The sequence below is a fragment of the Diadema setosum genome, chromosome 16 (genome assembly GCF_964275005.1).
Source record: "Diadema setosum chromosome 16, eeDiaSeto1, whole genome shotgun sequence".
Classification (NCBI taxonomy): Eukaryota; Metazoa; Echinodermata; class Echinoidea; order Diadematoida; family Diadematidae; genus Diadema; species Diadema setosum.
The window spans coordinates 8,260,929-8,279,086 of NC_092700.1; the positions used below are offsets into that span (position 1 = coordinate 8,260,929).

The following is an 18,158-nucleotide window of genomic DNA, read 5'->3' on the forward strand; positions in this document are numbered from 1 at the left end:
TATCATGAGAGGTGATATGACCATCGATTCAGAGGTCTAAGTGATGTGTGTACAGTGATGATAGCATGGTGTTAGTCACCCGAGTTAACCTCTCTAGTGCTTTATCACACTCCCTGTCGTGGCGACCATACCATTATTGATGACCATTTGTTATTCCAAAGTTCAGTATTTCAAAAGTTTGCAAGTTTGTATTCATTTCACTCGTTTAAGTTAACATCTCCATTTTTCAAACAAATACACCCTTATCATAGTCTGATAGATGATTTGAAAATCAAATAATCACACATCGTAAACATTTGCAACTGCACAGAACAGTATAAAATCAAATACAGTATTTATCCCCCCCCCCCAAAAAAAAAAAAATCATCATGTCATAATACCCCCTTGATAGTTAAGTTACACGTGTGTGTGTGTGTGTGTGTGTCTTAATCATGCAGTCATATTGTTGGACGTGAACTCACAACTCACACTTCCTTGCTCACTACAATACACTTTAAAATCCGTAAAGGGTGAAAGGCAGAAATTAAAGTTGTTTACAATATGAGATGGGTGAAGTGGCTAAAATCACCACTTTGATTACCGGTATCCGCCTTGTTTTGAGCTCTATCGTAAAAAGCCGCCCCCATTGTTTTCTCTCTCTCTTTTTACGTACCTATAGATTATTAAGATGGCCGGTCTCTACGAACGTATCTTTCACCGCCCGGTGTTTTTCACCGCTCTGCTAGCTGCTTCCATGTTCACCTATTTCGGCGCGCAGGGTAGCTTCGCCACTGGAATCCTGACCACCCTCCAGCGAGACTTCAAGCTCAAGAGTTCCGAGATCGGACTTATTCTCACTATCAACGACATCACAGGCCTCATAGTCGTCACCCCGCTAGCCTATTTTGGCGCCAAGAGTCATCGTCCCCGCGTCATCGGCATCCTCAGCCTCATATTCGCTCTCGGATGCATCATCAGCACCTTCCCGCAGTTCATCGGCGACAGCGGACGAGGGTCTTCAGGGGACAGTCTCGCCAACGACACCAGCGGCTCGCCGAGCTCCTCGCAGTCGGCGGCGGTTTGCGTGCCCGTCGACGAGTTGGACGAGGGGTCGAGCCCTGATCAGTGTTCGGCCAAGGAGGAGGCGGCGTCCGGAGCCCAATACCACCGAGCCTTCTGGCTGTTCATCGGCCAGGCACTGTGTGGTATCGGAGGAGCCGGCTACTTCCCTCTTGGCATCAGCTACATCGACGATGGAGTGAAGAAAACATCAGCTTCAATACATGTTGGTAGGAATTCAAGTTTTAGTTTCAGTTCGATTTTAGTTATTGTTAGTTTTACTTATTTGGTTCAATGGCAAAGACGCAGAAAATCTACACCTGATATTCTTGTTGCTGTATGTAACAATCCTAGTTTATTTGATGACGCGTCAAGTCTCTGCCACAAAACTCGCCAGTTTCTAATGGTGTTACCATGCTCATTACGATTAATCAGCAAAGAGGGAACATTGAACACTTCCATGATGAAATAAATGGTATACTGACACTGAAAACGGTCATTGTTTTAGCAATTACGACAGATAATCTGCTATTGCCATCAACTTCCTTCTTAAGAGTAGTTTAACTCTCTGCGTACCAAAATAATTTCTTGTTCATTGGTATGTGTGTGGATTTTGTGCACATTTGACTCATTAACACAAAAAGATTAAGAATGTACAATAAAGAAGCAGAAAGTAATAGGTTAAACTTCAATTTCCCCTGATAAAGACGAAACAACATAACGTTTCGCTGGTCCCGCTTGTTTTTCAGCATCGCTCTTTATGATGGGCAGTCTTTGCCCTGTCTTTGCATTCGGTATCAGCGCGTTCGTCCTCTCTTACCACACCGACTTCTACAAGATCGACGTCAATGAACTCGGCTATGATGACAGCGACCCACGATGGATTGGGGCGTGGTGGCTGGGCTACATGTTGTACGGCGCCATTCTTATTCTGACCAGTATTCCATATTTCTTCTTTCCAAAGGTAATTGAAGGGTAACTTGAATGAATGTTTAAGAGATTTTAATAGTTACAACACTTACACATACCTTCATATCAATTTCAAATTACATGTATTTCCACAACTTTTTAAAGAATATAATATGCAAACCAAAAATGTAACAATAAAAAAGATTTGTTCAAAATACATTTTTAAAGAAAAATAATTTAACAACAATTTATTTATTTTTTTTTTTATGTAAGATACTTTTGATTATTGTTTTCCATTATTAATGGGCCACCGGTAATTAATCGTTGCTGTTTATTCGAAGTTAATTTGAAATGTTTAATCAAAGTATCTAATCTAACAGATTTTTGGTTGACAGTTAATATAATGCTGGTCATTTTTAGTGTTACTGTTTTCTCACTATTATGTAATTAATGTTCTGTTTTCTTTTTAATTGGAATATTTTGTAAGTGTTGATAGTGTATTGCCGTTATGTTATTGTTTTTTTTTTCACAATGAGCACTAGGCGTCATGATATATTGTATTGTATGGTACCGTGTACTACATAAAACCATGTATACAGCCGGACTCAAAGTCTAAGACAAAACTTTACATCACGTATGCAACATTACCTGTGTACTACCATACCTTTTGCCATTTTCACCATTTCGTGTTTCGGTTGATCAGGGAGGTTAGACTAAACTCCCTGGTTTAATATCTAATACATGTACTTCATAGCTAAAAATGTAAGTCCATCATAAGGTATTAAAAAGCAAAATATGATTTTTTTCCGATCATACCTCATTTTTGTATAAACGAGGCATAACAAGGAATATTCTTGAAATTTCGATGATAAAGAATTTCCCATATTTTCTTGATTTTCTTTGTTTTTATAGTTGCTACATGTTTTTATTTTTCAAATATCTCAACTTGACAAGAATGGAGTTAAATCGTTTTTTGCCAGCAAACTCTTCAATTGTATGCTTTGAACTCTATTACTTTATATTTTCTGTCAAGAAATGGCCACACAGGAAGGACAAAGCTGACGAAGCCGGCGAATCGAGCGTTCCTCTGGAAAAAGTGGATCCTGACTCGAGGAATATTTACAACATGAATTCACTCATGCCAAAAGAAGGAACGTCCTTAAAGGAAATCATAAAAGGTGAGCACCGTAACTAGTTAGCTAAATCATGTATGCACTTCCTTCGCATAATGATGATGATAGTACATGTAATAATAATGATACATTTATATAACGCATTTTCAATATACATTTACACACATGTTCAAATGAGCTTTACATTTGGATCATTAATGAAACAAGTGAGTCCTTAGATGTTTCTTGAAGATGAGTGTGGGGTAGTTGATTTCACAGTTTGGGAGCAGCAGATGAAAATGTTTTATCACCGAGTGTGGAAAGCATCCTGGAAGAGGGATGGTTTAGTGTGATACCTTGTGAGGAGCGGAGGATTTACCGGGATGGATGACGGATGGCTAAACATTACATACATTAATCTGTCTTTATTGCTTTTGTCATAATTGTGCTTTAAATTTAGGGTTAAGTAAGGATTTAAGTTGGTTTGAATTAAACATAAGTAAGGATAATCAAAATTTATGCCTCATATTGCTGCTTTTTAAATAAAAAAGGCACACTGTTTACCATATGTTTAAGATGTGATTATTATCTCCATTCCCCCTCATCTTTTTCTTCCTTCCTACAAATTTTTTGTCCTCTGTTTTTTTTTTTTTTTTGATTCTTTCACTACAGTTCAGATTATATTGTTGTTTATGCGACACGATCGTAATACAGTGCCAGTGCAATTTAAATAGTTTGGTTAAAATGGGGACATTAGCGCGATGATCAGCATGGCTGCAGCTTATAAAATATTGGTGGTACTACAGGTGCATGTATCATGTTTTTAATCCCCATGTTGAAGGCAGTGTTTAAGATTGTAATGGCACAATTTTCGTAAATTTTGGAACTTTACACCGTCCGAATTGTGTGAAAATGTTCAAAAACATTGAAAAACATTCAGCATACGTCGTTATGAGAATTATGTGTTTCACTATCGAGAGATAAATGAACAAAGATATCCATGCTTTTATACGAAACGTTTCTTGAACGACTAATTCTAACATTTAGTAAGTCTGTTGGAAACATTAAGTATTGGTAAAACCAAATCGCAAGCAGATTTTTAAATGAAGAAAGGCACTTCTCCTCCTTCTTCTGAGATATTTAGCGTCATTTTTAAGGCTAAATTTCAGAGTTTATCATTCATACATTCAAATACTATCGTTCAACGAAGGACCAAGTACCTGAGATCGTTCAAATTGTATACATCGCTACTGTATATCTTTGCATTTTAAATCACCACCAATAAGTCAGTGACATTAAACCCGGTGCTTACGGGGAATCGGATGACGATTCTACAAAATTGGTAAAGGTCACTACTGTGTCCTCATCAGGGGAACGGTTCAATCTTGATATTTCATTTTCATTTCATTTTCATTTCATTTCTTTATTGTCCAAATTATGTATAAAAACATGGCATGGAAATTTGATTTTGTCACACATTCATAGACACATATTGGCAACAGATAAATAGCAAATGATATTACATTACATATAAAACATCAAGTGAATACTCAAAAAATACAGGGAACCAAACATACATCACAACATTGACTGGCATCATGTGTTTAACGTGCAGAGGGGGAAAAATAAATATATTTGTGTACATACACAGAAAACTATGGAGAAATCAATTGCCGCAAAAAGTTGTATAACCACAAATTCTGAAACACCTTACTTTACACAGACCACTCCAAATATCATAATCCATAAATTATAACACATATTGCACATGTTCCTTACACCCCCCCCCCCCCCCATACACACAGCTAAAATCCGCTTCGTTTCACTGAATCCCTGACACACCCGATGTGCACAATCAGACAACTATTGCACATTAATCTTAATTCACTTAGAAGTTATTCTATTCAAATAATTGCAAACCATAAAATTCTTGTGTGTTTTTGATAATGCTCAAAATACCCCCCCCCCCCCCGCCGTCATACACCAAACCAGCTACAGCTCTCCCTTCACTTTATACAAAAATCAGCGGTTGTTATTACACATCCTGATTGCGTATGGAACAAAGGAGTCTGCGTATCGATTTGTACGACATTTCAGAGACCGTAGTCTTCTGCCTGATCGTAGGAATTCAAAATAATCATGTAGAGGGTGATTCTCGTTTAACATAATACCATCTGCCATATTGGCGATCCGATCTGTACATTCCTTTGTAAGGTCGTAACTTTCCCCAGTGATTTTGCTAGCCTGTCTCACTATAGCTTCCATTCTCTTGAAGTCTTGTTTCCTGCAGACCCCGAACCAGATGACACAGTTAAACAATACAATACTTTCAACAAGTGATTTATAGAAAAGATTGAGAATAGTTCTATCAATGTGTAGTGATCTCAGTTTTCTCAGAAAGTACATACGAGTCCGGGCTTTTGAGATAACAGATCTACACTCCTCAGTCCAAGAAAGTTTACTGTCCACTGTTGTCCCTAGGTATTTGTAACTCTTGACTATCTCAATATCTGTACCACCAATATTTATAAATTTTGGCTGTGGGGGCATTTTCCGAAAATCAAACACAATCTCCTTAGTTTTAGTGAGATTTAACTGCAGACAGTTCTTGTCACACCAAGAGGTAAAACGTTCAATCTCGGCCCGGTAGCTAGATTCATCCTCATCAATAAGTCCTAAAATAACAGTGTCATCTGCATATTTCAAAATGAATACATTTTCCCTTGCTGATTTACAATCGTTCGTGTACAGAATAAACAGCAACGCCGACAAAACACAGCCTTGTGGGGCACCTGTGTTCAAAACGACAGGGTCTGAAAAGCAATTTTGAACTTTCACAGTTTGAGACCGATTACATAAGAAATCTTTTATCCATAAGATCAGATAAGATGGTACATTCATGTGACGCAGCTTCTGAAGAAGAATGTGAGTCTGCATAGTATTGAACGCCGAGGAAAAGTCTACAAATAAGGCACGTGCATAGCGTCGTGGTTTATCGGTGTGCTGAGCGAGCTCGTGTACGAGTGTGAGAACAGCGTCATTCACAGACTTTTTAGGTTGATATGCAAATTGAAGTTTGTCAAGAAGATGGGACACTGATGGATAAAGGAACTGCATTATCAGTCTCTCGAAGCATTTCATAACGATCGAGGTAAGTGCCACTGGTCTGTAGTCGTTAAGCTGTGAAGTGCGATTTGTTTTCGGCACCGGAATCACGATCGCTGATTTCCAGCTGGCCGGAGACATACCTTCATTCAATGACATTTGGAAAAGTTCACAGTAGGGAGTTGCAAGCTGTTGGGCGCAGCATTTTAATAGTTTAGCATGTATCTTATCCGGGCCCATTGCTTTGTTCACTTTAGCCCGTTTGAAAAGAGTCGCGACTGTTTGCTGGTCAACGCGAGGGGGTGTGACGCTAAGCTCTCGTAGCTCTGAACACATTGATGTGACTTCGGCAGAGAAATCCATGGTGTCGAAACGAGCATAGAATTTGTTAAGTTCATTCGCTGTAATAAGGGCACTGTTTGACACAAATGCAGAAGCCTGTTTCTTCTTCTGATTAGATCCTGTTAATGTATGTAAACATTTCCATGCTTCCCTCGTGTTATTTGATCGAAAACACTTTTGAAGTTTCACTTTGTATTTCATTTTCGAGCTTGCGATTTCTTTCGTCACTTGTTTGCTGATTTCTTTCACTTTATCGAAATCTCTGTTTTGAAATGCGATTTTCTTTGCATGAAACAGCGCCTTCAATTCTTTCGTCACCCATGGTTTATCATTTGGATAACATTTGACCGTCTTGTTGGAGACATGAAGCTCTTCACAAAAAAGAACGTAACTGCTGACAATATCAGCTGCTTCCTCTAGATCATCAGCACTTCCTATAAGCATATCCCAGTCAGACAACTCAAAACAGGTTTGTAGCATTTCCATAGAATGCTCATTCCATACTTTAACTTGTTTTGCGGTTACTTTATCTGATTTCAATTTACTTTTATACTTAGACATCAAATGAACAGTAGAATGATCTGAGTTACCAATGGGGGAACGGATGTTTACTTTATAAGGATCTTTCACTGAGCAGTAGCATTTGTCAAGAACCCGATGTCCGCGAGTTGGAATCTGCACACACTGCACATAGTTGGGCAGTGCGTCCTCTAATGAGCAATGGTTGAAATCACCAAGTATAATCTTCGGTGAATCAGGTGACGCCGTTTCCATGGCATTCACGGTATCCATGATATCTCGAACAGCTGCATCCGCGTTAGCGTCGGGTGGTATGTAAACAAGAAATATGTCTACTTTGTTGAATTCTCTTGGCAGATAAAATGGTCGGAACGAAACACAGAGAAGTTCCAAATTTTGGTGACAGATCTCGTAATGTACTTTGTAATTGCGACACCATTTCTCATTCACATATATTGCAAGCCCCCCTCCTCTAGTTTTGTTCGTTTCTGCAAAATCTCTGTCACTTCGAATCATGTCGAAACCGTGAATGTCAAACGCCTCACTAGGTGTATCTGGGTTTAACCAAGTTTCCGTAAAGCATAAAATTCCAGAATTTCTGAATTCATTGTCATATCTCACTTTTCCACGAATTTCGTCAATCTTGTTTCCAATTGAACGAACGTTACTCATTGTTATAGTAGGCAGGGCAGGTTTGAACTTTCGTAGACGTACCTTTTGTCTTATTCCTCCCTTCCTACCTCTGCGGCGTAATTTCACTCTATCGTTTGTCTCACCATCCTCGCGTAGTGGCACCCATTCCGGCAAGCCGACCGGTTTGAGTTTCGAGGCCTCAGCTGTAGCTAGTTCGAATATGAAGTTGCGTTCATATGAAATGTTTGGGGTGTGGCTCTCCAGACATAAGAAACCCGGTGAAAGCAGAACACAGAAGGTTAAAATCCATATCCAGGGCATACTGAACGTTTGCACTAACATGATGACAAGGAACAGTTGGCGAAAATTTCACAAGAAAAAGTAAAAATGGATAAATTGTAGACAAAAGCACAGGACTAAAAAATGTGTGACTTGGTCGCCACTGAGCAGCGCCCTCTAATTCTTGTCTTTTTAAGTGATTTCCACAAAAGAAAAGATTCACCTTTCATTTCCAAGGCACCTGAAGAAGAACAGATATTGTACAACTCATTGACCACATCTCATAATGATTTCTTTTTCATACATTTCTATTCAAATGTGTATTTGCAATCGCATTGGGTTGGAAATGAAGTAGGTAAGAAGAAATGAAATGAAATGAAACGAAATTAAATGAAAGGAAATGAAATGGATTGAAATGAAATGAAAGGAAGTGAAAGTAAATGAAATTGATTGAAACGAAGTGAAATGAAACGAAATGAAATAAAATAAAATGAAATGAAATGATAAGGAATGAAATGAAATGAAGTGAATAAATTAAATGAAATCAATTGAAATAAAATTCTCTCACATCTAGGATACTTCTTCGCCATGGGTCGTCTTCTCTCAAACGTTACATACGTCACTTGTCTCATCGCAGTCTGCGCCCAACTGGCTCTTCTGGCTGGCTTCTTCTCATTCGTCGGTCGCTACATTCAGACGCAATATGACGTCACACCGTCAAACACGTCTGTTATCCTCGGTTAGTCGATTTAAAGGAGACCTCCGTATGATTTTCAGACTTTTACATTTGAACAACTATAAATTAGCTATACTGAGTACAGAGTTTCAGAATTTACAGTGACTGGGATGAGGAATAAGAATGTTTTCAAAATCTATAACAAATTGCAATGAACAAGGATGATGACATGGCGGCCTCACCAAAAGAACGATGAGTTGGGGCTCAAGGAAGCAGAACAAAAGAAGAAGGCATGCATTCATTCTACACAGGTGAACTTGTTTGGCAAGCGGTATTGTAGTGGAATTATACTGGAACATTTCTGAAATATGTGAGGCTCCTATGTCATTAACACTGTTCCGTGTAATTTGTGTAAGATTTTTCGGAGTATTGGTTTCTCTGCTCAAGGACGACAATATATTCCACACATCTATACATGGAGCTGTCGATTTATGTAGGCCCTACTACATGATGAAATTATGAAAATCATCTGGAATGCCACTTTAAAGATGGTCAGAGGTTAATAGTTTGACAAGTAAATATGAAGCTTAAATTCGAGACGTCTAGCATGACAAAAAAGATATACTCTTCTATTTGACTATAAGTTTATCAAAGCCAGCCTGCTTTCCTCATCTCTTGTACTGAATAATAAGGGCAGGGAACATCATATTCTATTCAACTAATAAAAAGGAGATAATACTTGTTTGATATTCGGATAAGAAATGAGTGACGATGGCATTAGTATTGGAGATAAACATGACCGGATGATAGTGATTAACACTCTCTGATGTTACTTCACAGGGTGCATTATGACACCAGCCGGCTTCTTTGGCAATTTCTTCGGCGGCCTGATCGTAAAGAAACTGAAGCTGAGCCTGAAAGGTCTGGCCAAGATGGCTGGTCTTATCTGTCTCGTTGTCGTGTTGCTCACTCCGCTGAACTTTGCCGTCGGCTGTTCGAATCGCCCCATAGCCGGGATCACCGTGCCGTATCCTGGAGAAAATGAGTGAGGAATTAGATTCGGGAAGATAATACTTAGGTCTCTCGTCCTCTCTACTAGCCCAAATATTTCATTGTATTTTCTCTCCCTACCCCCCCCCCCCCTCTTTTTCTCTCTCTCCTTCTCTCGCAGAAGTATAAAATAACATCTCCCCCTCTCACTTTCTCTGTTTTCAAACACTATTTTTTTTTGTTTTATGATATTCTTTATTTGATTCAATATCAGGTCCATGTTAACAATGACATTGATATAAACAAATATAAGCAGCTGTATTCTTCTCACTTGTGCTACTAAATCATTTTTTTCCAACATACAGTACAATATATTTTGGGTGTTTTTTTGTTTTGTTTTTTTAGTTTTCAAATCTAGCCATGTATAAGACAAAGGCATAATTATACAGCACACACAACACAAACACACACAAACACACAATCTCTTTTTTAAATTTTTTCCGATCTCTTTATTTTATCCCCTTTTGCTTTTCCAAAATCTCAAAAATCATTCCAACTACCTGCCTGTTATGACAATTGCAAATTAAGAGGGATACACAGCCACTATCATAAGTTTATGTGTTATGTTTATTATGTTATGTGTTCTATAAGTTTTCTGTCTTCATACTCTCATCTACATTTGATCGTGGTCCTTCACATATTGATCGAAGGAGTGGTCACTGAACCTATTTTGCCCACTGACATATCCCGAAAGAATGATAGCCCTGAAAACCCTTGATAGCCCTTGATCGTGTTGATAGCCCTCGATAATCCCACCAAAAAAAAAAAAAAAAAGTTACTTCTGCTTGTATTTTGCGTGTACTTGATTATTTCTTGACCAACCTCAAAGAGACTAAGCACAAGGGAACATTAGGAAGTTGAATTCCTAATGTCAGAAACCTCTGAAATATGAAATATCGTTGTAAATCATTAATTTTTCTCCTTGTTATTTTGTGTTTAACAGGTTGAAAGCATTCCCGTCTTGTCTAGAAGAGTGTATGGAGTGTCCGTCCGGCACGTACGCGCCCGTCTGTGGGCCCGACGGCATCACCTACCTCACGCCGTGCCACGCCGGCTGCACCGAACTCCACGATTTCAACACCGAAGAGGTGGATACGTATCCACAGGTGAGAGCGACGTGTGAGTCGCTTTTTAAAGAGGCACATTCCAGACGATTTTCATAATTTCACATCATGTAGTACATAAATCGACAACCCCAAGCAGAGATTTGAGGAATTTTTTATTCATTCTATTTCATTTCATTTCATTTCCGACAAAAGTATACAATACAAATGATATTTGCAGAAAAATATTGTGGTCTTTGAGCAGAGAAACCCATACACATGTACTCTGAAAAACCTTAAGCAAATTACACTGAACAATGTTGATGACGTAGAAGGCTCGGATTTCAGAAATTCCATTACAATACCGTCTGCTTAACAAGTTCTCCTGTGTAGGAATGTGTGCATTAGTCCTTCTTTTGCTCTGCTTCCTTCAGTCACAACTCGTGCATTCTTCTGGTGAGGCTGCTATGTCATCATCCTTGTTCATTTCAATTCGTTATGAATTTTTAATATATTCTTACTCCTCATCCCAATCACTATGAACTCTGAAACTCTGTATTCAGAACAACTAATTTACAGTTGTTCAAATATAAATGTCTGAAGATCATCCAGAGGCTTCCTTTTAAAGGGATGGTATAGTATTGGCGGAGATGAGGATTGGGCTTTTAACTTTTTGCGAGATACCAAAAGACCATTTATGAAATAGTACAGAGCATACCACTCTAAGACAAATTCAAAGTTTATTTGATGAAAATCGGCTTTGGAGTGGCTGAGAAATCCAAAAACAAAGTAAAACAAAGTGATCATAATAAAAGGTGGGTCCCATCTTTTATTATAATCGCTCTGTTTTGGATATCTCAGCCATTTCAAAACCAATTTTCATCAAATAAACGATGAATTCCTCTTGGAATTAAATGCTCTTTTATATTTCATAAGAAGTTTTTCATTATCTCACCAGAAAATGCTAGAAAAGGGAAGTGAGGTCTCAACCAAAACTGTACGATCCCTTTAACTCCCCAAGTACCGAAAGCAGTATATTTGTGTATCAGTAATGTCGTGGGCATTTTGAGGTGGTGGTTTTGAAACGACTGACATTCTTCATTTTTCTATTTCAAAATTGCCGCCAATGATTCATTTAGAAATATTCACTGATCTAAATTCAAGAGACTGGTGATTACATACGAAATATTACGAGACCTATCTAGAACACAGCGTAAGGTGAGGTCATGTCCGATCAAAAATAAAATCGCTTGGGAATGAGAAATAAGACTGAACTCACCTTCAGCAGTCAAGAGTGTGAAAGACAGTAATGCTATTGTTAACAAACGGAAGTGACCCGGACACAATGTCAAGGAATTCCGGTACAATTTCTAACCAAGGCCATTTGAATAAGTTACAACTGAAGAGTTTGATTGCAAAACGACTTAACTCCATTCTAGTCAATTTGAGATATTTGCGAATAAACCCGCTAAAAACCAAGAAAATACAGGATAAGACTTTTTTCACCTTAACTTCAAGAATTCGCATTGCAATACAACAGATGAGGTACATATATCACTGGTATTCTATTTTGCTCGATGTGATAATGGACTTACGTTAATGTTTGAAAATTGCGCATAAACCGTTTTACTGTTAAACTCTTCACGTGCTTCGCCCTTGGCTTTGTTGATACTAACAGACAAAATCGGCTATTCTCATCATGAAAATTTGCACCAGACAAACAGTCTATACAGCACGTTGTTTGAACGAGTATTTCCTTCCGGTGGTATGATACCCTTGTAAAGTATGTGGTAATCGATAACACTGTACTGGAAAAGCAAATGCTACATGTAGTTGTCAACCTACTCTCCTCCTAAGTCACTTGTTGCATTTGAAGAGCCTTGAAGGCGCTAAATCCATTGAAAAGTGATGGATTTAGCGCCTTTTGGAAGCAAGCTCTTCATTTGTTGATACGAATATTTGTTTCTTTTTTCCTTTTGTTTCATTTTCTATCTTGGAAGTTGCCTACTAGGTACTAGCTGCACATGGCTGGTCTTCCATGGGGTCCAGTTGGATGTGAGGCATTTATATATTTAAAAAAACAAAAAAACAAAAGAAAAACAACTCGTTCAACCAACCAACCCCAAACTCAAACATAACAAACATCTAGTTTTTATACTAGTAAAGATATTGTGTTATTTTTGGTGTTAGTTAACTGCTTAACCCGAGGTTGCATGCTGGTTGTAAATTTCACAAGACAGCATGTCTTTAAAAGGACGTGACGTGATTAATGTCAAGGGTGAACGGGGAGATTATCTAACTTGTTGGGGTTTAGTACATGTAATGAAGAAGTCAAAATACATAGTAAGAAGGCGGTCAGAAAGTTTGAACATTTCATGACTGTTAACACATTAATTCACGCAGAAAGTTTATACTGGGTGCACGTGTATGGGATCCAACATGACTGCTGGTGACGAGCCGTTCCCGTTCCCACATGACGACTTTGAGGGCGTCCCACATGCTTGTCCGCGAGACTGCTTCACGAGACTCGTCGGCTTTCTCGTCATTTTCGGGGTCACTGCACTCGTCAATTCTCTGATCAAGAATCCGAGCTTTATGCTCAAACTGAGGCGAGTTTCAGTTCCATAGATGCAATGTAATCTATGTGTATTTTTATTACCATTAAGTAATACCAAATAAATAGGTTAAGTCAGTGTATCCAGTGTGTTTTGAATTTTACCGGGGAGGTGTCGTCTCACCTGCCTGGTTTTACAGAGTAAGAGACCATGATGCGTCTATTATTCAATTTTGTTTTGTTTTGTTTTGTTTTTGTTTTTCATCCAACGCGACAGAAAAGCTTGGCTGTGCACTTAAAGGTCCTGTTTACCTTTGGGAGCAGTGATTTCAAAAATGTTAAAGATATCACATTTGATGCATGTGTGCAGGTCTGTTGTACATCCTACCATAATATTTTTGCAATAAAGCCTAAAATATAAGGAGATATCAGTTTTTCTCAATAAACCGTAACTGTAGACGGTTTAGTCTGGAAACATTTTTATTATGATTATTGTTCACATTTTGTGTATTTTACAACATTTTTCATCAATTATATGGATTCAAATTTTTACAGTGGTTGCTTCTATCCCTGACTCACATTTTAGAACTATTTAAAAGAACTATTTCTGGGTTTTTGTTTTATCTGCAATTGGTAAATTATGCCTTCAAATAAGCAGAGAAGATGGTGGAATACAAATCGGCAATGATTCCTTTTTTTTTAATTCCAATGGATATAAAATCATCAATAATCAAATTATCATAATTATCAAATGTGTCGATACACGGTCTGTCAGAAATAAGTGGATTAGAGACAGATATCTTCTCATCTGCCACTTTATGAATCAAACTAATTTTTCACTGTGCTCAATCACCGGAGGGGAAGCACAGAAAAGATGCACAGTATAATTAACAACGATGATGCATATTGACAGAATTGTATATGATTATGAATAAATATCGATTTGATTTGATTTTAATGGTGTATGTGTTAGTGGTGGTTAGTGATCACATCAAGTTAAATGTCAGTTTTTTTATTTCTCTTATTTTGTTGTAATTACAGGAGCGCTTTGAGTATATTTTGAAAAGGCGCTATAAAAAATGCTAATTATTTATACTATAATAATTTCTATATTATTATTATTATTACTATTATGATCTCCGATCATGATTTTATTATAATATGTATTATTATTATTATTATTATCATTATTATTATTATTATTATTATTATTATTATCATTATTATCATTATCATCATCGTCATCATCATCGCACTTGACTTATCATTTAAAAAAAAATATCTGGTAAACTGCATGGATCTTATGGCTATCTCCTATCCCAATCATCTGTACAATAATCTTCTTTAAGTTATAGCTAATCATCCAATGTGTTCCATTTCAGTAGTGATTTCTTGTAGCGTTGTGCATCCTGTATCAATTGCTAGGAAACCGAGACTTTATGTCACACTTTTCAAAACACGTGACATTTTAGTATTGAATGTTACTGCACTCGTACTCCATTCATTCATGTCAATTACATACGCGAAAGTAGATCCTAGTGCAATGTGCGGTTTTTTTGTTTGTTTTTTTCTATGATCAAAGGCGCTTGCCAAGATAAGAAATTTCCACTGGGACAATAATATTTTCCAGTCTATTTCATGCGTCCCTATTTTTCAGTCCCAAATATTCTGCAGTACATACTTCCCTTATCATTTTCATAATAAGTCTTAACTTCATAATATGTGTATGAATCCATATTTATTTTCTGTCCAGCACACACTGATTATGATTATCTACATGTATATCCTAACGCCTCCTACTGCTCAATTTTTGACAGGTGCGTGGAGGACAGGGATCGAGCCATAAGCCTTGGTCTCGGCAGCCTGCTGATCCGAGTGCTTGGTAAGGAGCAACAGAACACCACATTCATATCAAACAATCAACAAAGAACCATGTCAAACAGAATGAGGAAAAAATTGTGTTGCCAAAAATACAGTCGAGCGACGCAAACACCACCATGTAAAATCAATCTAGGAGCTTATACAAAACTATTATATCTAATCTAATCGGTAGACATTTCAACGCAATCGGGCAAAGAGTAGGTCTATGGAAATTACACATTTTCACTCTAGTGATCACTAAAGTTGAGATGACTGAACACTAAAGATAAGCTGTAAAGAGCATTGTTTGAATACAGAAAGTTTCGGTTAGTTTATCATTTATCCACTTGATACCGTGTGATTGACACAATATCCTTTTGTGCATTCGATAAATTGCATGCAAACAACTCATTCCCATTTGAAAGTTATGGCGTAGAACTTTGAAAACAAGTGTAAATGAGCAAAAAAAAAAAATAACATTGACTATAGAATGAAGGGAAATGATGGCTGTCGATATGTTACTTCCAGGTTGATAAATTAGCCAGCGAGTACCTTGTATAATCATTAATTGAAGTTGTGACTTACGTTATTTCCCTGTTTGGTATTGTCCAAAACGATTCATGGCTTCTTTTCATTTGATTTCTTCGAAGGCTCTGGAATTTAAATCGGTTGGCCCTGAATTCGATTCCTCCTCATGGTATTCAAAGTTTTCACCGACAATTTCTCTCTTGAACCACTCAGGTGCAGAATTTGGTACAAGTAGGCCGTATCTGACAACAGAGAGGAAACAATAAAATAATTCTCAGAGTAGAGTCCAAGACATTGAAGAGAGTACCCTGGGAAATTCCTAGAATTATAGTTATCCCATATAATTACTATTACCAGAAGACTGGTACTAATGTATTGCTGTAACAATATCATTTCTATTACTGTTAGTGTTCCATGACTACACTACCAATAGTACTGCAATCGCTGTACTCCTATAATTCCTTCTTTAAGGATTCGTTCCCGCCCCGATCTACTTTGGAGCGGCCATTCAGAAGACGTGCCTCTACTTCCAGGAGCAGTGCGGTAAGACGGGTAACTGCCTCATCTACGACATGGACAGACTCAGGAACACAATTTTCGGTCTCGTTCTCATTCTGAAGATTGTCTCCGCCCTCGGCTACACCCTCTCCTACTTCTCGGTCCGAAGAGACAAACAGGGGGTAAGAAAATAATATCTTAAACGTCCAGTGTATCTAAAGTTAATTTGACTCTTCATCGTCAGATTTCGGCACTTACCTGTGGACATCCACAATCCCAAATATTGATGTAGATTTCCTCTCATAATAGTCAAGTCTCATTAATATCGTTGCCTTTGTTCCTCTTTGTTCTGTTCTGTTGACTGGTGTTTAAGCTAATGAGGCGGTACGCTGTAATAAACGAATCGACAAATCAACATTTTTGTCATTCCTCTAACCTTTTTCTGCAATATTAAATTAGACACTCAAAATGTAAAATTTAACACTGAAAATGTGGAACCATATTTCCGAAATGGTAAACCCCACATTTTGAGAGTTTAATTCAAAATTTACTAAAAAAAAAAAAAGGGTTAGAGGAGTGGCAACATCTTGAATGTTGATTTACCATTTCATTTTTAGAGTGTAAGGCTCTGTGGACTAGAGCTTGGACTTTCAATAGTGAGAACCTGGTTAGAGTCTCCTGACATCACTGGTTGTGCCCCTATGCAAAGGAACATTTTTTTCCAATTGAGGGGACCTAAAGCCGTCGTCCCCTTGGTAGCTTGCTCATTATACAAATTCAAGTGCATCCTTTTAATAGTGGCCACGTGAAGTGAATCCGAACACACACACAGGCGCACACTCTAAATACTTTTGACCCGCATGTCTTGTAAACTATCGAGCTATGATAAGGTAATGATAATGGCAACCACCTTATAGGTAGCAGGATGCTAATCCTGGACTATGCCCTTGGCAGATTAGACTATTTTCATCACGAGGGCTTAGTGTCTTGGACTCCACTGTATTTGAAGAACTGTGGGATTATTCTGTATATACGGGACATGTGTCACTGATCTGATTTTGTTTGATGCATATTCTGATCTTGATAAAACGTGATGACATATAAAAAGATCGACAGGATCACTAAAACAGAGAAACTGGCTTTTACAGGCACCTTTGGTTAACCTTATGCACTTGACAGATCTGACCTTTTATTTCTTTCCTCAGACATCTTGATTATCACATTCCATCTATAAGATGTCTTCTGAAATTCATTCGTGTTCATACCAATTTCATCAATGAATTAGTTATGCTCAATCCTCTGCCCCCATGTTTCTCAGCACGCCAGCTTTCTCTATACTTTCTTGTGTTCGAAATGTTAATACTACAACACCTGCGTCAAAAGAAACCCTCTCAGTATGGTCGATCCCATCTACTGCAAGAGAGGGAGCGAGAGAGAGAGGGGGGGGGGGATATTCAGCGAAGTATAAGGTCTACCGTTATGTAAACTTGAATCAACAATGTGTCATCCAACACGCCAGTTGAGTTGCTCCGGAGTGAATTCAACCCAAGTTACAGACACCCCTTCCTCCCTGCTTAGCTCTTAGTTTCATGATGCAACGCCTTTCTTCCTTTACGGTCTCTTTTTCATCACAGAGGTACCGTCACACCCAGCTGTGCTGTAGTTCAGAAAAGCAGACACCCGCCTAGGTCTGATGACAAACTGTATAATTTCTATGGTCCGGTTCTCCCAGTGCCACCGACGGATTTACACCAATTTCATATTGTTTCATGTCAGACGCTGGTAAATCTCGTCAAAAATGTATTTTATTCGTAAGCGCGTTAAGGTGGAAGGAAAAAGAGGGTACTACGCACAAGAAAATCCACCATCATTCCTTTCGGGCTTTCGATTTGTACAGAAGAACGTACTACTTTTGAACTGAACATGTGTGTTTGTTTTATACTTAAAACGTTTTTGTACAATGAGGTGTACCGCATTATCATTGATTATACCTTCAAGAAGGCCCACGCACT

General features: G+C 38.1%; 1 protein-coding gene across 1 annotated transcript; it reads left to right on the forward strand.

The window, feature by feature from the left end:
* The first annotated feature begins 667 nt into the window (after positions 1-667).
* LOC140240251 (solute carrier organic anion transporter family member 3A1-like) lies at positions 668-17,834 on the forward strand. The gene is made up of 11 exons (XM_072320040.1): positions 668-1,268; positions 1,788-2,002; positions 2,981-3,125; positions 8,512-8,676; positions 9,454-9,658; positions 10,607-10,751; positions 11,680-11,703; positions 13,110-13,315; positions 15,078-15,142; positions 16,120-16,328; positions 17,781-17,834. The coding sequence occupies exons 1-11, from the start codon at positions 668-670 to the stop codon at positions 17,832-17,834; spliced, it is 2,034 nt and encodes a 677-aa protein (XP_072176141.1).
* The last annotated feature ends 324 nt before the right edge of the window (positions 17,835-18,158 follow it).